Here is a 26,178-nt window from a genome sequence, read left to right on the forward strand (position 1 = left end):
ATGAGAATTTCATTCTTGCTTTTGAGATTTGAAATTTAACTTTCAAGCCAAATTCTGACTTAATGATGTAAATATTGAGGTATTTTAGATAGATTAAAACTACTCTGCATAACTCCTTAAAATGTAATCACAATTGCAACAAGGAAGGGAATAGTTTTATTTGACTATGTTTAGCTTTGTTTGTCCTCATGTTATTTCATATATTTAAATTATTTTAAGCATTTTACTTGATAGTCTATAATATTTTTCTCACTTTGCTAGAGTATTTGTAATGTCTTAAATGCTCAGTTTTCTATCTTCACTCTAGAAGATCAATATTAATAACTTTGTGCGTATCTTTTCCCAATTTTCCAGTTAAATTTCACCCTTCTTTTAAATAAAACCTACCCCAAATTTTGTTTTTACAAAAATGGGTGTTGCAACTGACAGGTCTTATTAAATAATGGTGCTTGTTTTCTTGCTCTTTGTATATGTTGTAACTCATCCTTTAATAGATAACATTCCACAGTGTGTAATATTGATAGGTAATGAGGTTCTCTCCAAGGATTGTCACTATTGAGTCCTGCAATGAACATGCTTGTATGTATATTTTTATGTAATATAGATTTTGTTTTGTAGCCTTGATATCAAGAAATAGGTTTCTGGATCAAGAAGTATGAATAATGTAATAGTGATAATAATAAAAAACAACAAAAGTAATTGACATTTATTGAACACATACCATTTGCTGGGCATATTTCTAAGCAATTTGCATGTAGTCACTGATTTAATACTCACATTTTGTAGTATATTAAGATTTTGAGAGACATTCCCAGTGTCTTTCTGAAAAGATGGTAGCAATTTAGATTTCCAAAAGCCTGCATGATGTGCTAAAATATTCTGTTTCATCTGAACATCAATTTGTATTTCCCTCAATAATTACTCTAAACATTTATTGGCTATTTGCATTTACCTGTATGAGGCTTGCCTATTCATATAGTTTTCTCATTATTTATTATTTTAATTATACTTTATCTTGTAGAGCAGTTTTAGTTTTACAGCAAAATTGACTGGAATGTACAGGGATTTCCCATATGCTCCCTACCCCCCACATATGTATAGCTTCCCTGTTATCAACAACCCCCATCAAAATGATATATTGTTAAAATTGATAATCCTAAATTGACACATCATTATCGCCCAAAGTCCATAGCTTATATTAGTTCAATATTTTTTATGCTGGCTTTTTTCTTTTGAATGATAAAAAATAAAATGGATAATTCTGAGAATAATTTAAACAGTTAGTGACACACATGTAAGCGTTGTGCCTACACTGTTTTAAAAGAAGTGTATTGTCCATGGCCTGTAATACCGAAATCTGTTATTTGCATAACCAGACCTATTAATCTCTCTCACTCCCCATTGCTAATCACAATTATAATATTGACACATGTTCTTCTGTCATATTTTTATCTTCATTCATTTATATGTCGAGGGAGCAATAAGAATCATGTTTTCAGTATTTCTTAATAGTTGTAAAGACTCAATACTGTATATTCCATCAATTTATTTATCTTAATATGGTGGGCCACAAAAGTGACCCCAACACTACCTTTTCCTATATCTTCACTCTTTGCCATGTAACTAACTCTGTGTGTGTATCATCAAGAGGTAGGATAAATACGTTTCCTTCAGTCCCTCTACTCTCCAGCCCTTGGATCTGAATTTACGTTTGCAAGGCGAACTTCATGATGTGTGCTCTCACAGGGCCTCATGGTTGGAAGGGCCCTGCGCTTGGTTTAATGCTCTGCTGTTGCTGTCCTGAGATTCTTAGTAGTTTTGGGCAAGAGACCTCGCATCTTTATTTTACCTGGGGGTCTCACAAATTGTGTAGCCCATTTTGTGGCTATGTGACTTCTTTGGCCAAAAAGATATTACCTGTCTTGATTCAGACAGAGGCTTGAAAAAGCTCTCATGCTTTTCTGCCTTCTACCTTGTTTGTTTATATCTTGTATGAGAATATGCTTAGGCCAGCTTGCTGAAAGATAGATACATGTGGAGTACACCCAAGGTGCTCTAATCATTCCTAAATAGGGCAACATTCAGCTAAATCCAGGACCATTGATCAAGCCTAGTCAATCAGCAGAACTACCATGGCTACCCACATGTGACCCAGAAGTGTGAGCAATAGATACTTATTAGTCTGTTGTATGTGGTTGTGGTTTGGTGGTTGTTTTTAATGCAACACTTTGCATAATGTTATTTTTTTGAGATTCATATTGCTGTGTGCAAAATAAATTTTTTAAATACGTATGCAGCCATCAAATGAATATATCTCACTTATTAATTATCCACCCATGTTTATAGCAAGGAAAGCTGATATCCCTGGCCACAACTGCCTGGGCACCAGTGACACTGATGGGTTATATGTAAGAAAATTCTTATGTGCCATATATATATATAGCAAATTTTTTACTTCAAAGGGTTATACCAGTTTTCACTCACACCAGCAATCCAAAAGGTTTTCTGTACTCTACACTGCGAACAAAATGAGTATCTTTACTCATTTATTTTGCTAACTAATGGGTGAGAAATGCTATTTTATTGTTGTTTTGATATGCATTTCACTGGTTATTAATAACTTATAGTATCTTTTCAGATGTTTCCCAACCGTTCTAACTGAATTGCCTCTCCCAAGATTTTGTTTTTTCTTTTGGATTTTTATTTTTATTCGTTTGCCTTGTGTATTTATTTTCAGTCTGTGGCTCATCATTCTGCTTTTTTTCTTCTACTATGATCAGTTTTTGGGAACTTGTGTTTACTATAGGTATTAACCCTTTATCTGTTCTGTATGTTGCAAATATGCCATCCAGCCTAATGCTTGTGTTCTTCCTTTATTTGTGGGATGTATTGCTATAAAAATGAAATTTTTATATAATCATTATATTCATATTTTCCTTTCTAGGTCCTCAGATTCCTCCCTTTTGCCTCTCACATTCACTATAGGAGTACTATAATATTCCTGTAGTATTTTTAAAATTCTATTTACATTTAAGATGCCAATCCAGTGCTTTCTGTTACTTAAATGTCTTGCATTAGTCCAGTTTTATCAGTGCTTCATTTTTTTTTCTTTTATTGCAATTTTATGCTGACTCAAGGAATGTTTAATTAGAATACTTTCACATTATATGCTTTAGATAGAATATGCAGATGGAAAGCTTTCCGAATCTGCATATCTGCAAAGGTCTCTTGTTTTCCTCATTGAGTAACATCTTCGCACTGTGTAGTATTTGTGAGACATATTCCTTTGCTATAAATTTTTATAATTTGATATAGTCCACTGTAAGTGAATTTTCCAGTATGTTCTCTCTGTGTGTGGTGTTATATTAATCCTCCCTGATATATCATAAGTTCCTTGATTTTTTAATTTTATTTTTAAGTTCCTACACATTACTTATTCCACGGGAAATCTGTGGTTTCTTCCTGGGTCATTTTGTTCTGCCCTGTATATCATAGTTTTTTCTATAACTGTTTCAAAATCTTTGTTTTTGCTGTGTATTTTACCAGGGTCTGTTCTCTTTATTGGCTGGGCCTCTTGTCTGATCTCAGTAACCAAATTCTCTTTGGCGCATTTATTAAATTAGTCAACTTTGCCTGTCATGTATTTTAGAGTCAGAGTGTTCTTTTTTTTTTCTTCTTCAACTGATATTCTTTGACAGCTTGTTAACTTTTCTTGAAAATATGATTATTTTCTTCAATTCATGCTACTTCATTAGGAACTAACTTTCAAGTGTTGCTTTCTTCTGTTTTGTTGTTCATTTCCTTACAATGGGTCTCGTTTTTCTTTGAATGGTCGTTTGTGTCTTTATTTCTTCACTGATTAAGCTGGACTGTTTTGTTGTTTCACGTAGAAGCAAAAAGTATATTTTGAGGGCCCAGGGTGAAGAAACTTGCAAACTAAAGCTTTATCCTTTTAATTATGTTTGTAAGATATCTGTTAAGTTTTTCCCCTCTGATTTCTTTTTCCTGGGGACTGCTTGGATTCCCATTTCCACCACCTCCGTGGAGATGCCTACAGATATTAACATGGCACTCTGCCTTGGCCCAGAGTTCATGCTCCAGGCACTTGCACCTGAACCAGCCCAGGCCATTCAGTTTTTCCTTAAGTGTGTGATTGTGAACTGATAAATATCTGTTTTTCTTGGGGGAAGCTCTCTAGTTTTGCTATTTGAATGGAGGAAAAGGAAAAGTTATCAGGAATGAGAGACAATGAAGCAGATACAGAAAGAGAAGTCCTGGTGACAGAAAGTATGATGTGACTGCTTTAGTCTCTTTGGATTCTGGCCTTGAAATGCCTTTTGGTGTTTGGAATCCTTGAGAAATTCCAGTCTCCCTACAATAAATACTGCTGTTAGATTGTTCCATGATCATCACTTTTTTCCTGGTAAGAAGATTAAACTTCTGTTTATATTGGTTGGTCTACAGGGATCCTTTAGGTTAGCTTAGGAAATGTGAGCAGAACACTAGTATCCCACTTCTAAACAAAGGCTTCGCGAACTGTTGAGCACTTCTACAATTTTTTTCTCTTTCTGCCACAAGAAAGGCGAGTTCCTAGGAGGGGTCATGTCTTTTCCTGGGTTCCAGAACGAAGGTAGTGTGGAGCTGAACCTGCAGTCAACTGGCAAAGAACATCCATTGCTGTTTTAAGGCAATAAGAATATTGGCATTCCCTTTTACCACAGCATAACTTCATGAAAACTAATGATAAAAACATACATTTTTTGGTCTTCATCAGTTGAGGGCTACTTGTTAGAAAATTTTAACTAGCATGTTTAAACTATTAGATTTATTGATGGTTAAATCTAAAATAAAACTTTGTTGTGGGAACCTGGAAACTCTTGTTTTTACTACAGATAAAGCTGTGTCATTACAGCATTCATACTGGTATCTGGTTATAGTGATTACTGTTGTCTCCTGTATACACATTATGCTATCAGAAAGCAAAGTAGATAATGGAGAGATGAGTCCATTTAATTTTTTGGATATTTGAGCTTGTATAATTGAAAATAAATTTTGTTTAATTTAATGATTCTGAAAGTTACTTTTGTTAATGAAATTATTACAATGAAGTATCATTATCTTGGTTGAATTAGGTCATTTTTAGACCCTCATTTCCTGGTATATGCATACAACAAATCAGGAACATTGTATCCAGATTCTTCATTTAGAAAGGTAAGTTTTGCTTTTATTCCGTGTAGATTATATTTTGTATGTGGTTAAAGTGCCATTGTTGGAAAGAAAAATTACGTGTTTTTTTAATCCTCACCCAAGAATATTTTCCCATTGCTTTTTCAGAGAAAGGGGAAGGGTGAAAGAGAAACAGAAACACCTGTGTGAGAGGGACACATCTATTGGTTGACTCCCGCATGCAACCCGGCAGGGGTAGGGATCAAGCCTGCAACCATGTTATGTGCCCTTGACCGGAATCGGACCCGAGACCCTTCAGTCCATGGGCCAAAGCTCTAACCACTGAGCTTTCAGCTAGGGTGAAAAATAATGTTTTATACTCCACAGAATTATTAGGGAAACAGGTCACAAGTCCAAATATAATGTGGCAATTAACAATGAAGTCTTATTGAATAGAACAACTACTTTAAAAAAAATTTTTTTTCTTAAATATATCTGTTGATTTCAAAGAGAGAAAGGGAGTGGGAGAGGGAGAGTTAGAAACATTGATGATGGGAGAGAGTCACTGATCGGCTGCCTCCTGGACGCCCCCTACTGGGATTGAGGCTGCAACCCAGGCATGTGCCCTGACTGAGAGTGGAACCAAGATCTCCTGGATCATAGTTAGATGCTCAACCACTGAGCCACGCAGTCTGGGCAAGAACAACTACTTTTTAGATTTAAAATTCAGGAACCACTTGTCCAAGAAGGACATTTAAACTACCTGGAAGTATTGATAGGAGTTTGAAAGGAAACGAACAAAAAAAATAAGTGAAAGAACTAGAAAAACCCTAAACACATTGAGTAGTTTAAATTGATATATCCTAGGACCTCAGTGGTGGGGGTAACCTTGGAAATTATAGGTGAACTACTGGGAAAGTCAGGACACAAAAGTATACTGGGTACAGAAAATGAATATGTTCACATGGGAAATGTAGGAATTTCAACTGTATCCCAAAATGCAGGTAGGAGTCAAGAAATTTTTAAAAGCATGTGAGAAAGTTAGCTTTTAGTCGGTAAGGTTCTCATTTTGCCAGAAACTACGATTAGGAAGAAGCCAGTGTTCGACAAGCCCAGCTTGGGGTTTAGACCCCAGAGTTCTCAGTGGGACCCCCATAGCTGAGGCATGTGTCTGGAACTTCAGCTGCTGCTTGTGGGAGCCTGGCCAGCCCTCTCGCTCTTCCACACTTCCTACCAATCTGTACTTTGCATTCTTGGTTATAAGGGTTCTCTCCAGCTAGTCTTCAGTTGATTATTCAGGATGGGTTTTCTATATTTTAGTTGTAATTCAAGTTTGGTTCTGGGAGTGTCAGTGTAGCTTCCACCACCATCTTGGAATCTCTTCAAAAGTAGGTATAATTCACACCAGATGGCTACTGTTGTGTTGGCTGTTGTCATTTTTTTATTTGACAACCTAAGGGAAAAGAGGTCAGTGCCCCTGACTAAATTGTCAGGTATTACATGTTTAAAAAATTCTTGCATCATACTGTTTGAAAATCATTGCTCTAGGTCAAACAGTGTTGAGAGATAATGGATTTCTCAGTCCAGGCAGCATAGTGTGACCAGGCATTCAGCTGAGACCAGAAAGGCTAATCCTTAGGAGAAAAGATCTAGAGTAAGAGATATTTTTATCACCCCATGGCCTGAAGCCCAGCAATGAGATGAGTAAGGAGGGTTACCATTAAATTATTTGCTTTCCTATACAAAATGCAATACTCTATAAAGGGTTACAACATTGTAGAGGAAGACAATAATGCACATAAGGGCAGAAATCAATGAGATAGAAAAAGGAAAAAGAATGGGAACAATCAAAGCCCGGAAATTATTTCCTTTTTAAAGGGACTAAAAATTAACAACCTTAGTAAGACTTCTTCAGAATGAAAACTAATTCCATGAATATTAGGGATGAAAGGAGATATTACTAGTCACAGAGAAAAATAAATATTTGGGAGTATTATAAAAGCTTTACACCAATAAATCTGATAGATTAAATGAAAAGTAAAATTTTATTTCTCTGGAATACATACCCAGGTAAACGACTGGCAGGCCAAATTGTAAGTGTATGTTTATATTTTACAAGAAATTACCAAATATTTGTCAGAGTGATGTACTATCTTACATTTCCACCGGCAATGTCTAAGTATCTGCGTTCTTAAGTCTGTTTGATTGCTACTCAGGATTTAAAAAAGAATTACCCGTGTGATAGATGTGTAGTGGTGTCTCCTGTGATTCTGATTTGCATTTTCCAATGACTAATGATGTTGAACATAATTTCATGTGCTTCTTTGTGCCATTTTTGTGAAATATCTATTAAATGTCTTTTACCCATTTTCTAGTTTGACTGGTTGGTTTTTGTATTGTTAATTTTTGAGCAATTTATGTATTCTAAATACAGATATGTATTACGCAAATATGTATTCTGCCAGATGTGTGTATGCAAATATTTCCTCCCGTGTTGTAATGTGTCTGCTCATCCTTTTCATAAGGTCTCTCACTGATTAGTAATGTTTGCATTGTTGTCTTGGCCTCAGTGAGCATGTTCATGAGAGTTCATTTTAATTCTCTGTCAGGTAAACCATTTAACGTCATTTCATTAGGGTCAGTTTTGGAGATTTATCCTATTTCTTTTTTTGGACATCTTTTCCTGATTACTTTATTATTATTATTATTTTTTTTGGTGTCTGCATATTAGAAGACTCTCCCAGTCTTCACCTTGTAGGAGTATACAGAAGACGATTTCACAAAACATCCTGGAAAGTGATTTTGGGGGCCTCTACTAACACTTTTCCCTCTCCAGGGAAAAGCAGGCATCTATTTTTTTCCTGCTTTCTCTTGTGCTGGTCAGGAGAAAGAATCAGTGGCATTTACCATCCCAAGCTGCTGCCTCTATTCTTTCCCTGATAATTAGATCGTGCCAGACCCTTCAGTGCTCCAGGACTGGTGAGAAAGACACTAATTCTTTGAGCAATTTGGGGGAAGTGGAGGAACTGCCTGCTTGGATCAACTCTTTCCTACCCCAGGAGGAAGCAGAGAGCTGGGATTTTTTATCCACTCACTCTGTGCAGAGTTGGGGTGGGGATGAATCAATGGTGTATAGTAAGCACCACCTGCATTGCTGCCTCAGGGGCTTGACTGTGCTCACTGGACTTGTGAGCAACCACTTTCCTCCCCTGAGTCAAGGTGAGAACTAGAGGGATTCTTTCTGATTATATTGTCAGTGCTCTGGAGCAGAATCTCTGGTGAAGCCTATTCCAGACCTCCCTACTGGCTTTGGTAGGTCGGATTTTGCATTCTTTCAGGGCGTGCAGGAGGTTTTCAGTTAGTTCCTGGTTTCTCACAAAGGGAATTTGTCTGTGAATTATTGCTGAATTGGTGTGTTCATTGGGGTATGGAGGAGCCAGGACTTCCTACTGCACCGTCTTCCTGACCAGAATTTCATTTAATTTTTTCATTGAAACAAATTTTCATAGCTGTTTTAAAATCTTTGATAGTTTCAGCATGTGGCTCATCTCAATATTGACATCAGTGTTTACCTTTTCTCATTTTTTGCTGTGATTTCCTTGGTTGTTGGTATAGTGTGTGGTTTTTAGTTGCATGCTTCACATTTAAATAATCTAAATTTGAAAGCAATCACCCAGTTTAAGTGTCGATTTAGTGTGTTCTATTGTTCTAATGAGTAGTTAGCTTTTTGGGGTCTTTTGCTATTATTTTATTGTGCTCTGCTGGAACTTCAGCTGGATTTCTCCCGATAGTGCAACCTATAGTGGTAAAAGGTACTTTGCTGGGCCAACTTGTATTGCTAGGTGGAGTTGGGTGCTGAAGAACCCATGATATGGAGAGCATTTTCTTTGGCTGTTCTCCAGCCACTGGATGTCAGTGTGTTTCTCATTTGATCTCTGCCAGTGTATCTTAGTTAAGAAAAATCCTAACTGAGAAATCTCTCATGAGGATCCTTTTCTCTGTTTGGATGCAAGACCAGGCGTTGAGAATCTGAATTGCTCTCTGCTGCTGTGTATAGTTTGGGAAACTCTCTACTTTGTGAAGGGCTTGTAGCTACAATGGCTGCTGGCACCTGTACTGGCATGTGGAGATAGCTGCAACTGTTGCTTAGCATGGAGCAGGGTATGTTCAGCTGCTGTCAGTGGGTGGGGGATAGTGGTTAAGGCTAGTTTTGAGAAAAAGCAAATGGTTACTGATGGAGATGTATCTCTGGGAATTTAAAACGCATAAGCAAACTCATAGAAGAGAACTGGATACTAGTAAAGTTTTAATACCACAAGACTGACAAAGGAACAGGTCTGATTCTAGATATCACTAGACTTTTAAGGGAAGAAAAGGTAATATTTACTGAAAGAGAATATTGGGGGAGAACCTGGGGAGATTATTGCTATGAAAGTCCGTAGAGATGAGAACTTGAACTAAGGATGATCAAAAGGTGAAATACTAAAGACAAAAATTATTAGGAAATGTCAATTAAGGTACTTTTGAGTGCCTTAGAAAAACCAAGTGAGATGTTCACATTTGAAATCAAACTAATGTTAATTACATGCAGTTAGCAGTTATAGATCATACATTGAAGAAATGCAGCTGAGAGTCCTGATTTGCTTCTGGACTCTGGGTTTGGAAAAGTAGGCCTTGGAGCGTATCTTGGTGTTGCCCAAACACAGTCAGCCCTACCAGAGCAACCACAAGCTGTGGAGTGCAGAAATATTCAAGCCAGTCACAAACAGCTTCTGAGTTGCCCTGCACCAGAGACCATCCAAAAGACTGGTAGTCCTAGCAGATCTACCTAATGCATAGAAACAAATACAAACAGGCAGCCAAATGGGGAGACACAAAAACAAGCCCAAAATGAAAGAACAAAAAAATTCTCCAGATACAGAGTTCAGAATACTGATCATAAGGACGCTGAACAGTATAAGAAAAGGAATGGAAATGCTGATGGAAATTAAGAATGACATAGTAAAAAAAAAGTTGGAAGGAATAAACAGCAGAGTAGTGGAAGCTGAGAATCAGGTCAGCAAATGAGAAGACAGGGTAGAAAAAATAACCCAATCAGAGAACCGAAAAGAAAAAAAAAAATTAAAAAACAGGAGGACAGTTTAAGGGACCTGTGGGACAACATGAATTGTAACAATATTCACATCGTCGGACTGCCAGAAAATGTAGAAAGGAAGCAAGGGTTAGAGAAACTGTTTGAAGAAATAATGGCAGGAAACTTCCCTAATCTGGTGAAGGAAAAAGTCACAGAAGTTTAGGAGGCACAGGGAGTCCCAAGCAAGAAGCATCCAAAGAGGCCCACACCCAGACATATAATTAAAATGCTAAAAATTCAAGAGAAAGAGAGAATCGTAAGAGAAAAGCAATCTGTTACGTACAAAGGAGCCCCTGTAAGGCTGTCATCTGACTTCTCATCAGAAACCCTTCAGGCCAGAAGGGAATGGCATGAAGTATTCAAGGTAATGAAAAGCAAGGATGTGAAACCAAGACTACTCTGTCCAGCAAGGCTATCATTTAAAATAGATGGTGAAATAAAGAGCTTCCCAGACAAAAAAAGGCTAAGGGAGTTTATCACCACCAAACCAGCTTTGCAAGAAATGTTAAAGGGATTGCTGTAAAAAAAAGTTGAAATAGAGAGAATGTGAAACATAGGGATAAAGAAATAAAATGGCAACATATAAGTACCTATCCAAAATAACCTTAAATATAAATGGATTAAATGCCCCAATCAAAACATAGGGTAGCTGAATGGATAAAAAAACAAGACCCAAACATATGTTGTTTACTAGAGACCCACCTCAGATCAAAAGATTCACACAGGCTGAGGAAACTCACAAAAAACTCTGGAGGACTTAAAGGAGAGATAGACAGCAATACAGTCACAGTAGGGGACTTTAACACCCCACTGACTTTACTGGATGGATATTCCAGACAAAAAATCAATAAGGATACTGATACACTAGATCAGGTGAATTAAATTGGTATTCACAAAACATTTCACCCCAAAGCTGCAGAATATGTATTCTCCTCAAATGAACATGGGACATTCTCAAGGACAGACAACACATGAGGACACAAAACAAGCCTACAAATTCAAGAAGACTGAAATCATATCAAGAATCTTCTCGGACATTTATGCCTCGGAATACTGTGCAGCTGTAAAAATGAAGGTTCCCTTCCCCTTTGAAACAGCATGGTGCGACCTGGAGAGTATTATGCTAAGCAAAATATGCTTAGTCGTAGAAAGACAAGTATCACATGATGTTACTCATATGTGGAATCTAATGAACAGAGTAAACCAATGAACAAAATAGATCCAGAGACATAGAAGCATGGGACAGACTGATGAATCTCAGAGGGAAGGCAGGTGTGAGTGGGTGGGGAGACATTAAGCTAAAAACTTACGTGCATATATGCATAACACATGGAAACAAACAATAGTGTGGTGAAGGCCTAGTGGGGGAGGGATGAAGAAGGAGGGGATCAATGGGGGAAAAGGAGGACATTTGTAATACTTTCAACAATAAATATAAATTTTAAAAAAAGAAATACCAGTGTGAAAGAAAATATAAGGTTGCTTATGCAAAATTTTTATTATTTATTTATTTATTTATTTACTTATTTATTTGCACTAGTATTGATATAACTACTTGTGTACAAATTTTTATTAGAAAACATGCTTTCAATTCCTTGGGGTTATGCTTAGAAATAGAATATCTGGATCTTATGGTTATTCTAAGTTTAACTTTATGAGGAACCTCCAAACTGTTTTCCAAACCAGTTGCACCATTTAACATTCCCTTCTGCAATATTCAGTAGTTCCAAGCACTACTAATTATGTTTCCTTTTTTTAAATATATCTTTATTGTTGAAAGTATTACAGATGTCCCCCTATTTTCCCCCATTGACCTCCTCCTTCCCACTCCCTTCTTCTCCCCAGGTCTTTACTGCAATATTGTCTGTGTCCATCATATGCATATAAATTTTTCCCCCTGCATTCTTCCCTCTGAAAATCATCATTTTGTTGCATGCTTCCATGTCTCTGGATCTATTTTTTTGTCAGTTTATTTTGTTCATTAGATTCCACATATAAGTCAGATCATCTGATATCTGTCTTTCTCTGACTGGGGAACTGCCTTTTGACCCATTGATCCCACTTTTGGGAATATATCCTAAGAAGACCAAAACACCAGTTAGAATATATGCACCCCTATGTTCATAAAGCATACTTGACAACAGTTAAGATGTGGAAACAGCCCAAGTGCTCATCAGTTGATGAGTGTATAAAAGAGGTCTTGAGCTTTTACACAATGGAATACCATGCATCTGTAAAAAAGAAGGATCTCTTATCCTTTGAGACAGCATGGAGGGACCTGGAAAGTAGTATGCTAAGCAAAATATTATTTTTCACTTTAATTGATTAGTGTAGTGAATATGAAGTGGTAACTCAGTTTGGTTTTTACTTGCATTTCCCTAATGATTGATGTTTGGTAACTTTTCAGTTGTTTCTGTTGGTCATTTTTATATGTTCTTTGGAGAAATGTTGACTTAAGTCTTCTGCATGTTTTTGACTATGTTATTTGTTTTTTTGATGTTGAATTGGACACTAAACCCTTATCAGTTATACAATTTGCAAATAGTTTCTTCCATTTCATGAGTTGTGTCTTTCTAGACAATGGCTTTTGATGTGCATACTTGTTTCTAATTTTAAGGAACTCCAGTTTATTTTTTGTTGTTGTTTGTGCTTTCGCTGTCAGATCTCAGCAATGATTGCCCATTGCCATATCCAAATTTATGAAGATTTACCCCTATCATTTCTTGTAACAGTTTTATAGTTGCAGCTGTTATATTTGGATGTTTGGTCTATTTGGACTTAATTTTTGTATATAATGTGAAGTAATGATCTGATACTATCTTTGCATATAGACATTCAGTTTACCTAGCACAATTTGTTGACAAGACTCTTCTGTCTACATTGAATAATCTCAGAAGTCTTGTAAAATATCTACTAACTATAGATGTATGAATTTATTTATTAACCCTTATTTCTATTGCATTGGTCTATATATCTCTCCTAATACAGTAGCACAGTGTTTTGATTATTATAGCTTTATAGTAAGTTTTTATTTTCAAAAAGTCTTAATCACTTTTAATTGGGTTATATATCTTTTTATTACTGAGTTGTATTATCTGTTTTTATATCTTTGATGCAAATTCTTTTTTAAAATGTATGCGCTGTACCTACATACAAAACAGACATAAATACAGAACAGACTAATGCTTTCCAGAGGGGAGGAGGGTTTGTGATACTGGACAGAAAAGGTGAAGGGATTAATATGTACAAATTGATAATTACAGAACAATAACAGATATGTAGAGTGCAGCATAGAAAATATAGTCAATAATATTGCAAAAGCTATGTATGGTTCCAAGTGGGTACTGAAAACAACAAGGGAAACACATTGTAAAGTATAACTACTATGCTCTTCACTGATACCAATACAAAATAATGTTAATATAAACTGTAATTGAAAAATAAAATTTAAATTAAAAAATAAATAATGAAATAAAATATGTGTATTGTGAACCATTTCATCTAGTCCATGGCTTGCTTTTTTATTTCCTCCATAATAGTTTTTAAAAAAGTAATAGACCTTATTAGTTTCAGCAAATTTAGCTTTAAGAAAGATGAAATGGAAAGTACAGAGTTCCCCTTCACCTTCCCAACTTCTTAGTTACCCCATTATTAACATCTTGTATTAGTATGGTGTTTGAATTACTATTTATAAGCCAATATTGATACATCACTATTAATTAAATCTTATAGCTTCCATTAGGTTTCATTTTCTCTGTTTCTCGTCTGGTTGTTTGCTTATTTTTTTTTCTAGATTCAATTGATAGATAAATACTTATTGCCATTTTATTCATATTATTTTTCTTTTTTTCCTTCTTCTTAAAGAAGAAGTACTACTTTAATGTATTACATTTCATGTAATACCGGTTTGGTGTTGACAAACTCCTTTAGCTTTTTCTTACCTGGGAAGCTCTATATGTCCTTGGATTTTAAAAGCTTCTATCAAAATTATAGAATTTAGAATTATAGCAAGGACTATTTGGGGGGATTCATAGGCAGAAGAGGGTTAAGAGAAAGAAATTGTAGGTAGATCAAAAGGAAATGGGATATCTGGTGAATAATATTGGTTAATGGCTAAATGTGCATGTTTCGTAATGTCTATGAAGTGAGTATAAAACCCAAAACTTTATTTACAAATCATTCATGAATGTACCTTTATGTACTCCTGTTTAGGGACACTGCTTTTATCAAGGATATGCTGCAGAGATTCCAAAATCAGCTGTGACACTTAACACCTGTTCTGGACTCAGGTAATGGCATATTCCAGATATGTGCATGATTGACAATCTTGTGTAACCCCTTAATTTTTAGAAATTCCTTGAATGATAGAGTGAAAGCAAAGAAAATACAGGTTTGATTATATTTCTTCTCAGATATTTTCTTTTCCTCATCCTCCTCTTACATTTTTTATATTTAGTTGTCTCTATCCTAGGCTTACTGTCATAAAATTTATTTAGAAAAGGTCCACTAGTATAAATAATATTCATATGTATTAGCCATACTAGAACCATAGTGACTTGTAAATGCTATAATAGACAGGAGGTATAAAATTGAGTTGAAAGTTAATTTGAGTAAAATGGGATGATTCTTAGATTAAATTAGACCTTAAAGACCACTGTCAAATTTCTATAAAATGTTTTTATTTAGCATTGACTTACATTTCTCAGTGCGAAAAGTATATTAATTACCATTATGTGTTTTTATATGTTTAAATATTCAGGGGATTATTGCAGTTGGAGAATATCAGTTACGGGATTGAACCATTGGAATCTGCAGCTGATTATGAGCATGTTCTTTATCAAATAAAGAATAATGAAGTTGATTTTCTCCCCTTACAAGATAATCATCCTATGATTCAACTGGGAGATCAGGCCTACAGGATTCTGGTGAAGTCAGAAGTAAGCAACCATTTTCTGAAATCTCCATTTTTGTTACTTTTGATAAACTTACATTGAAATTTGTTACATTTGGAAAACAAACAAGCTGATATTAATTATATTAAAATCTTCTCCTGTAAGATATTTATTTTAAATATGTGAATATATGAATTAAAATATGTTAATTCATGTAAAATTTAGAAATGAAATGTAAGTCAACTTGAAGAATAGTGAATGAATGTAAAAACATTTAGATAAGACCATATGCATTTTCTGTGCTGTTTGAACCTGAGGTATATAACGTTTTTATTCCTGAATTTATTTAAAAAAACTGAAATGCACATAGCCAAGTCTTGAGATACAAGATTGAATGTGTATTTCATAAAAATACAACTTTGTGTTGTACTTTAAAATAAATGATGCTTTCTTTCAAAAGCCAAAAAAAAAGTAATAGATATAAACACATATTCTTACATTTCCCTATTTGCAAGTATTGTTACTGAATTTGCATCTTACTAATAGAATGATACTCAAATTTGCTGATTATTACTTTGTCAGTATTTTCCTTGCCAATACTTATTTTTTCTTTGTAAAAAAGTAGTATTTTGACAGAAAATTTAAAAGCAGAAAAAGTCAAGATGTTGTACCAAATATATCTAGAGATAGTGCTTTTAGAATGTTGGTCCAATTCTTTGAACATATCTACTTATAAATGTGGATTTATAAATGTATAGATTTTTTTAAACAAAAAATAGCCTATGTGTGTTTCTTTGAAATTTCCTTTTTGCTCTTAAGAGGACAATGCATTTTTAAAATTTAATTATTTGAATTTAATAAAGTGTAATTTAATTATTAAATTACCTTTGCATACATTATTTTAAATAATATTGGTTAACATTGATAAAAATATTAAATATATGTATAAATAAGAAAAGTAAGAATGGACCACAATGCCATTGCCTAGAGGTAAAAGTCGTTGTGGAATCCACTGCAATCATTTTGATGTATATTCTGTTACACAAGTTTATATATTTATGCATAAACTTAAAATTTATATACTTAAAAAATTGTCATATTTTGCATATCTATAATTTTATTTAATCAATACATGGACTTCGTGAATGTGTCATTTTTTTAAATGTTCACCAAAGGTTATTTTTTCTATTCCTTTTCAGATAGAGTAGAAGTGAGGGGTGGGGAGACATCGATGTGAGAGAGACACATCAATTGGTTGCCTCTAGCACAGGCTCGTCCAGGGTGGGGATCAAGCCTACAACTGAGGTATGTGCCCTTGACCAGAATCAAACCAGGGACTCTTCAGTCCCTGGGCTGATGCTCTAACCAGTGAGCAAAAGGGCTAGGGCAATGTGCCAAATTTTTGAGCACTAACACTTTGCTTATAAATCCTTGCATGTAAAAGTGGGCATTATTTTCAAAGGTTTTTTTACTTCCTTTTTTACCTTCCTCCTTAAGAATATTTATACAATTTTTCATTTTAACATTATTGGTTAAATAAATCAATCTCTGTCCACATGTTCTCATCAAATTGGATTTTTGTTAAAGAGAAGTCAAACAAATAGCAATGAATAAAACTGAAATTTAATTTACGATAAACTGCCTCTCATTGTTGCTCTAATTTGCTTTTATTTATTTTGGCAAAGGTATTGGTTCCAGTACAATTAATAAAATGATTGTTTCAGAAATCCATAAAAATGATAAAACATAAACATATATAGAGACAAAAGTTTCATTTTTAATGAAACTAGGATTTGACCCCAACCTTTATGGCAGCTCAGGAAAACACCTGCATGTTGCAATACAACACTGGACACAACTTAAGGCAATTGTGCAACTAAAGTAGAGCTCTATCACATAAAGTAGTTAAAAAACCTTTGAAGGATTCTATGAAGACTCTTCTGTGGCAAAGGGAATACCTGAAGGGGGAACATGCTTTGGGAAAGACAAATAATACTTCTCATGCAGCCAACCCATTCCAAAGAATCATCAATAAGAGAGGGATTGAAAGAGATAGAGAGATAACATATAGTCCCAGCTGCCATGGTTTGAAATCCCAGTCTGTCAGTCCATAGCCACATTAACTTGGGGAGTAAAAAAATCTTCCTGTGTTTACATTTTCATCTCTAAAGAGCCAATAAGGAAAATAATATCTAACTATTACAATTATTTCACAGGTCAAATAAGTTTATAAATGGAAATAACTTAGCATAACATGTGGAGAAAATAAGCAATCAATAAATGTCACTCCTACTACGATTAATATTTACTAACCATATTTTCTAATGTAGTAGAGCAAAATAATTGGAAGTAATTAGAAGGGTTCAGATATAAAACTAAATGTAATCATAAAATAAAAGAGAGACAAAAATTTCAGAACCTAGAAGAAACCAGGGATATCACTGCAGGAATGGAGATAATTAGGTGTTGGCATGTGTTTCTGAATTTGTTCTTACACAGACAAACAAGCCCCAAATGAAAGAACCAGAGAAATCTCCAGAAAGAGAACTAAATGAAATGGAGAGAAACAATCTATCAGATACAGAGTTCAGAATACTGATTGTAAGGATGCTGAACAACATGAGAAAAAAGAAAACTATGAAGGAAATGAAGAACGACATAAAAATAAAGAATACATTGGAAGAAATAAATAGCAGATTAGAGGAAGCTGAGGATCGGATCAGTGAATTAAAAGACCTGGTAGAAAAAAATCAATCAGAGATCCAAAAAGAAAAAACAAAGAACAAAAGGAATAAGGGAGCTGTGGGACAACATGAAATGGAACAATATTCACACCATAGGAGTGCCAGAAGAGGTCAAAAGTAAGGAAGGGTTAGAGAACCTGTTTGAAGAAATAATGCCAGAAAACTTCCCTAACCTGGTGAAGGAAAAAGTTACACAAGTTCAGAAGACACAGAGAGCCCCAAGCAGGAAGAATCCAAAGACTCCCACGCCCAGACACATCATAATTAAAATGCCAAAAATTCATGACAGAGAGAATCTTAAAGGCAGCAAAAGAAAAGCAATCTGTTACTTCCAAAGGATTTCCCATTAGGCTGTCAGCTGATTTCTCATCAGAAACTCTACAGGCCAGAAGGGACTGGCATGAAGTATTCAAGATAATGCAAAACAAGGATCTGAAAGCAAGAGTACTCTATCCAGCAAGATTATCATTCAAGACAGATGGTGAAATAGAGCTTCCCACACTCAAAAAAAGGGTAAAGCTGTTTATCACCACCAAACCAACATTGCAGGAGATGTTAAAGGAACTGCTGTAATTAGAAGTAGAAATAGAAGCATTGCAAGAAATGTTAAAGGGACTGCTGTAATAATAAGAAATAGAGAGAGAAACATAGGCATAAAGAATTAGAATGGCAATAAATAAGGACCTATCAATAATAACCTTAAGAACTTTAAGGGAGATATCAACAATACAGTCACATTCATGGACTTGAACACCCAACTGTCTCCACTGGATAGATCTTCTAGACAAAAAGTCAACAAAGAAACAATGATTAAATGGCACACTAAATCAGATGGATTTAATTGATATTTACTGAACATTTCACCCCAAAGCTACAGAATATACACTCCTCTCAAGTGCACATGGGTCATTCTCAAAGATAGACCACATGTTAGGACACAAAACCAGTCTCTACAAGAGACTATAATTTCAAGAATATTGAAATTATATCAAGCATCTCAGATCACAAGGGCATGAAACTAGAAATCAACTACAGAAAAAAACACTCAAAAACATTCAAACACCTGGAGGCTAAATAGCATGTTATTAAACAATGAATGGGTTACCAATAAGATCAAGAAAGAAATCAAAAACTTCTTGGAAACAAATGAAAATGAACACACAACAACCCAAAGTCTACAGGACACAGTGAAAGCAGTCCTAAGAGGGAAGTTCATAGCACTGCCGGCATACCTTAAAAAGGCAAGAAAAGTTTTTAGTAAACTCTCTGACGCTACAACTTAAGGAAAATACAAAATTTAAAGCGAATGAAAGCCAATGTTGATATTATTTTATATTCTCATACTGCCTGATAGGTGCCGTGTATTGTTTTAAGAGTTTTACATATAACCTGCTTTTCAAAATCTTTCAACGATTCTAGAATTAATACCATTACCAAATGTAGGCAACAATGTGAAACCATTGGCACTAAATTCTTGGTGAAAATGCAGAATGATCAAATGACTTTAGCAAACAATCTGGCACTTTCGTATCACTTTACACACCCACAATTGTTATATGACTCAGGTATTCCATTTCTAAGTACCAAGAAAAATGAAAGAAAAAACTGCACAAAGACCTGTATAAATATTAATATTTATAACAGCTTTATTTATAATAGCTAAACTGTCTGCATAAGCCAAATGATCAACAGGTAAATGTATAAACAAGTTGCAATGTATATCTTCAATGGCACACTACTTAGAGCAAAACTAATGAATTACTAATAATCATAACACATATGAATGCAGAATGAAAGAAACCAGATAGAAATGAGTACATGCCATATAATTCTATTTATATGAAATTCTAGAATAGATCGTTGTAACCTATGTTGAAAAAAGCAGATCATTGGTTTCCTTGAGCCATGTAGGCTATTGACTTGGAAGAGGGTAATGGGATCATTCTTTGTCTTACTTATGGAATAGTTACATGGCTGTATGCATTAATACCAATGCATATAACTGTGTACTTAAACTGGATGCATTTTATTGGGTGTCAGCCACAATAAAGTTAATATAAATAATTAGAAGTATAAAAATAATGAGAAAATAGAGGCAGTGCTTGGTGGAAAGTTGATGGGAGTCTGTTAGCTTGAAGGTTGGGAGAGGAACCTAGAGGAACGTTTCGAGAGGAAGGAAATATGACTTCTCCCTCATTGCAGTAACTTTTTCTGAGGATTCTAATTATAAAAAATATAAAGTAAAAGCTTCTGACTTGTTCCTAAAATATTTGTTTGGAAGCTCACCTGCTTATTTACTTAGCATCCATCCTCTTATTTTCCTATTATCTGTATCTTTATGTATCTGTATTTATCTATCTATTCATCTATACCTCTCTGTGTGTATGTATGTAATGTACATAATTACAAACAATATAATAATTTTAAAAATGTTTTATTTAATTCATGTCCCGTTTCACAGAAAAAATCAGATGTTGCACTATTGAAAAGAACTCTGAAAATACAAGTCATTATGGATAAAGCCTTGGTACGCATTATTGATACGTTTCATTATATCTTTGTTTTGTGTTTAAATGCAGAGGGAATAAGAAAAAGAAACATGCTTTCTTTGCAGTACAGATATATTTTACTGTGTTCAAAATATGTACCTCAGTACAGCAGGGCATAAAGAAATGTCAATCTCCTCTTCATTGAAATAGGGGACCAGTATTTACGGTATTGACATCTAAATCAGTATAGAATTCTAGTAACAATGTATAACTTGTATGTCTGGAAGGCTTCTACTACACTATAATCTATTGGATTATAACTAGCTGCAGATATTTCTGAATCCACCACAAATTGTGGTGAAATTTTCTTTCTTAAATTGATTTCTGTTTTAAAACAAGCTATTTCATGTAATACTCAATTGGTGATCCTTGTTATTGAGTATTTTCTTTTATAAGATTATTTTATGCTTTATAAACATTTGGGTTCCCCTGTGGAAGTTCTAGATGTGAATGACAGGAAGACTTATTCATAGGAATGTTCATTTAGTTATGGAAATTTTTCACAAAGTCATATGGATAGGAAGTAAAAACATCTGATTTGTCCATTTATCACTGATATTTTTCCATGAGATCTCTCAATGACTGCCATACTGTTCTATATTTTGTTCATAAAAGGAAACATTAAGAGCTTTAAATAATGTTTAATAAAAACAGTAATAGGGAAGAATAGATGGACAAAATAATGAAGAACAAGTAGGTATAATTTTATTTTCCAGGAGATAAATTACATGCATATGTTTTCCTCTTTTAATAATACACGCAGTGTGTATATTTTTGTACCTTTGCTTTATTTTATTTTTTAATCCTCACTCGAGGATATATTTTCCATTACTTTTTCTGAGAGAGAGAGAGAGAGAAACATTGATGTGAGAGAAACACACCAACTCGTTGCCTCCTGCACGCGCCCTGACTATGGCCAGGGAATGGAACTCAGGACCCTTCAGTCCAGGGACCAGTGCTCCAACCTCTGAGCCAAACTTCCCAGGGCTCAAATACCTTTGTTTTATACATGCTATTTTGTAAACTATTTTATGCGTTATTGATGTGTTACTTCAATTTAATATTAATGTTTATATATTGTCCAATCAATATATTTAATATAATTTAATCTGTTTTATGAGCTAACCCCCTTTGAAGGCATTTAGATTTTTATTGTTGTTGTTACATGGGAATAATACTATTTGGCACCCAAACCAGGATCATAGGCATTGGAATTATGCTATACCACAGCCACCCCAAGAGGTTGCTAAAATTAAATCTAGACAGCTTACTTTCCTGTTTCCAGTAGCTATATGCCTTCTTACTGTTCCAATAACAAGAGAAGGCATTTTGAATGCAAATATTATCCTGCAAAAAAACCTCTGAAGAGTTTTGTGTTTGTTTTTTTAAAATAATATCCCTCTTTTTGTGTTCAAGTTATCTGTCTTTAATTTTAAAGTACGATTCTGTAAACAGCCTATTGATAGGTATTTTTTCTCTACCCCATCAGATAATCCCTGCCTTTTCATTAGAAGATTTAGTTGATTTATGTTTATTAAAAGTGCTGATACCTATGGGTATAGGTGAAGTACTACTCTCCTACTAGTGTTCTCTTTGTTCAATCCATTGTTTACTACTTTGTTCCTCCTTTGCTACACTTGGATTAGTGGGTTATTTTAGCATTTATTTTTCTCTCTTGTTTGTTTTCTACTAAAGCTTTTCATTCCCACCCCTCAAACCAGTGGTTTCTCTACAGCAGGAGTGGGGAACTTCCAGCCCACAGGCCATATAGGGACCACAAAATCATTTCATCTGGCCCTGCCAAGGCAACTGCAGATGGGACTCAAAATTCACTAAATCTAGGAGTAAATGATGTTATAAATATCCAGATGGCCCTTGGCAGAAAAAAGGTTCCCTATCCCTGCTCTAGAGGTTCCAATGAATATTCCTTACTTATCATGATGTAGAACTAGTTACAACCCTTCATATATAATGTAAAGCCTTTACAACAATAAAGTTCCATTTAGCACCTTTGTGATGTTATTATATTTTACTCCTCCATGCATTATATACCACAAAATAAATTACTTGAAATTGAACTTTCAGTTGTGGCATGTATAAAAAATTTAAGGAAATAAAAAAAGTATTTCATTTTTTTTCACATATTTACCATTTCCAAAACAATTTATTTTTCTTCTGGTTCTTTGTTTCTGATATTTCCGTGTAGCCTGTTGAATTATCTTCAGCTTTTGTTCATCTAAGTTATCTTTATCTTCACTTTTAAGAGGTTAAAAAGTTACAAAGATTAGATTAACACAAAGAACACCTATATTCTCTCTACTTAGATTTATAAATATGGTATCCCATTATCACTTGTGCTCTCTCCATTTGCAAGTTGTAAATAGCATCATGGAGCTTAATTTTTTTCCAGTGTAAATTTATGTAGAACAAGATTATTATCTTATATCACCACAGTCTAGTTATCCTTCTAAGTAAAAATAACATTGTCAAAATACTTATCAAGTCTACTATAACTTAACTGCACTGTGGTGGAAAATGTGATCTACATGATACTATGTTTTATATCCAAAGACCTGTTTTTTGGCCTAATATGAGTCAGTAGTTATAAAACTTTCATGTATATTTGAAAACTATACATTTCCAATTGTTTAATTTAAGCTTTTATATATGTATATTATTTCCAAAGTTTGTTTGAGTTTCCCAGTTACTGTTAACATACAATCTTACATTATTTTCATGTGTACAAAATAGTGATTAGACATTTATATAACGTACCAAGTAATCCCCTCTCATAAGTCAAGTACCCATGTGATACCATACATAATTATTACAATATTACTATGTTCCCTATGTCAACCAATGTTTTTTGGCATCAATTCAACACCAACTGGAATCCCCAATTTGGGGTGCAGTGAAGAAGAAAACTTTATTCAGTGCCAAACAGCTCAACTGTAGTACAGCACAGCTGTGAAAACAGCACAGCTGTGAGGCAGCCCTGGGGCCAGGCCCCTCTCCAGCTTGTCGGCTCTTCTTTGCTCTGCTCCTTGCCAGTCTCATTGCACTGCACTGTGTTCCACTGGGCTTTGGTCTGCTGCATTCTGTGCCAGTCTGCTCTGGCCTATGCAAGTCGGCTCTGCTCCAGCAAGACATTTTAGGTTTTTCAGTTCAGCCAGGGAAACACAGTCTTCAGTCTTCCCTGGAAAAGGAATGTGCTTCCTGAGCCAGAGGGGAGCTGGCTTATGTAGACAGAAATGGTCTCCCTTGGTCCCTGATTATTCCATCCTCATGCAAATGAGGATTCCAAATCCTTGCAGTTTGATTGGTCCAAAAGGCATTGTGCTCATTGGTCAGAATAGAGCCACACTGGTTGGTCAGAGCTGCACAGCTCTGGGTTGAAAGGGGATTCCAAGAACTCCTTTATAAGGGCTGGCTCAGATGGTAGAATCACAATTCATGCAGGTTAAGTTCAGACTTCCCTCTGAAGTGCAGTTTGCATGAGAGGTCCCTGTGTAGAAATGGCTGCTAGGCTCTGTTTTTTAAAATCTGTGCCTAGTTAGCCAACAGGAACCCTTTTTAGTGCGTATCTTCTTTCTCAAGTTTCACACCTATGCGGTAGTTTATATCCCTATGGTTGCTGTTTTTTTAACTGGCAATTTGTACATTGTAATCCCAACCCACTTTAAACTCATTTTTTCCCTCCCTCCAAACTGGCAACCATCAATTTCTTTTCTGTATCTAAGAGTGTGTTTCTGTTTTGTTTATTTATTTTTTTAGATTCCACTTGTAAGTGAAATCATATGGTATTTGTATTTGTGTGAATTATTTCACTTATTTTTTAACATTTATTTATTCATTATTTTTGCTAATTAAAAATTTTTAATGTTGATATATTGCAGCTGTCCCCCATCCCTCTCCGTCTTTGCTAACCTCCACCTACCACTGTCTCCCCCCTCCCTTGGCCTTCAGTAAACTATTTTCTGTGTCCGTGCAGTATGCATCTATGTTCCTTAGTGAATCCCTTCACCTTCTTTATGTAGTCACACTCCCCTCCCTCCCCTCAGGCACCCGCCACTTTCCACAACACTTTCTAGGTCCACCCATGTTGTAGCAAATGGCAAGATTTTATTTTATATTTTTATTCCTGAGTAATATTCCATATTCCATTGTATATATGTAACTCATCGTTTTAAAAAAAGTTTTATCTTTACTGTTGAAAGTATTACAGATGTCCCCCTTTTTTCCCATTGACCCCTTTTATTCCCCCCCCCCCCCAGGCCTTCACCACACTATTATCTGTGTCCAGGGGTTATGCATATAAATTCATTGGTTAATCTCAAGCCACCCACCTACCCCCGCCTTCCCTGTGAGATTCGTGTCTGTTCCATGCTTCTATGTTACTGGTTCTATTTTGTTCATTAGTTTATTTTGTTCTTTAGATTCCACATATCTTTAATCATTTATTTGTCAATGGACACGTAGGTACCTTCCATATCTTGGCTATTGTACATAATGTTGAAATGAACATAGGCATGCAAGTATATTTTCAAATTACTGTTTTGGATTTCTTTGGATCAATATACCCAGAAGTGGAAATGATGACCATATGGTAATTCTATTATTTAATTTAATTTATTTTTTATTACATTTATTGGGGTGATATTGCTTAATAAAATTATATAGGTTTCAAGTGTACAATTCTATGATACATTATCTGTGTGTTGCATTGTGTGCCCACCACCCCAAGTCAAATCTTCTTCCATCACTATGTATTTTACCCCCTTTACTATACCCCCTTCCCTGTGGTAAACACCATAATGTTGCCTGTGTCTATGAATTTTTGTTTGTTTGTATTTCTTGTTTGTTCATTTGTTGCTTTCAGTTTTATATCGCACATGTGAGTGAAACTATATGGTTCTTTTTCTATTTGAGTAATTTCACTTAGCATGATACTGGCAAGACCCATGTATTTTTAATTTTTTGAGGAACCTCCAAACTGTTTTCCATTGTGTTGTTGATCTATTGATGTTGGCAATTCTGACAGGTGTGAATTAATATCTCATTATGGTTTTAATTTACATTTCCTTGATGATTAGTGACGCTGAGCATCTTTTCATGTGTCTATTGGCCATCTGTATGTCTCCTTTGGAGAAGTGTCTATTTAGGTCCTCTGCCCATTTTTAAATTGGATTTTCTGTGTGTGTTAAGTTGTGTGAATTTCTTATATATTTTGGATATTGACCCTTTATCAGGTATATCATTGGCCAATGTCTTCATACATTCAGAAGGTTGATTTTCATTTTTTTTTTTTTTTGCCTTCCTTTGTTGTGCAAAAACTCTTTAGTTTGATATAGTCCTATTTGTTTATTTTTTTATTTTGTTACCTTTGCTTGAGGGGATATTTCCGAAAGTATATTACTAAGAGTGATGTCAAATAGTTTACTGCCAATGTTAAGTTTAAGGTCTCAGATTTCAGTCTTTAATCCATTTTGAGTTTATTCTTGTACATATATGCTATAAGAAAGTGATCCAGTTTCATGTGTCTGTCCATTGATTCCAGATTATTTATTGAAGAGACTGTCTTTACCCCAATATATATTCTCGCCTCATTTGTCATAGATTAATTAATCATATAGGTGTGGGTTTATTTCTGGGCTCTCTATTCTGTTTCATTGATGTATGTGTCATGGAGTACA

The 26,178-nt window shown here is 34.9% G+C and overlaps 1 protein-coding gene across 1 annotated transcript in view; it reads left to right on the top strand.

The window, feature by feature from the left end:
* LOC107545778 (A disintegrin and metallopeptidase domain 3-like) overlaps positions 1-26,178 on the top strand; it is a 58,586-nt gene that overhangs the window by 3,022 nt on the left and 29,386 nt on the right. The window contains exons 4-7 of the mRNA XM_087814186.1: positions 5,133-5,211; positions 14,513-14,589; positions 15,060-15,237; positions 20,398-20,463. Coding sequence (XP_087670312.1) covers positions 5,133-5,211; positions 14,513-14,589; positions 15,060-15,237; positions 20,398-20,463 — 400 coding nt within the window. The remainder of the gene's footprint in view (positions 1-5,132; positions 5,212-14,512; positions 14,590-15,059; positions 15,238-20,397; positions 20,464-26,178) is intronic.

This window comes from Miniopterus natalensis, chromosome 2 (assembly GCF_054644295.1).
Source record: "Miniopterus natalensis isolate mMinNat1 chromosome 2, mMinNat1.hap1, whole genome shotgun sequence".
Lineage (NCBI taxonomy): Eukaryota > Metazoa > Chordata > Mammalia > Chiroptera > Miniopteridae > Miniopterus > Miniopterus natalensis.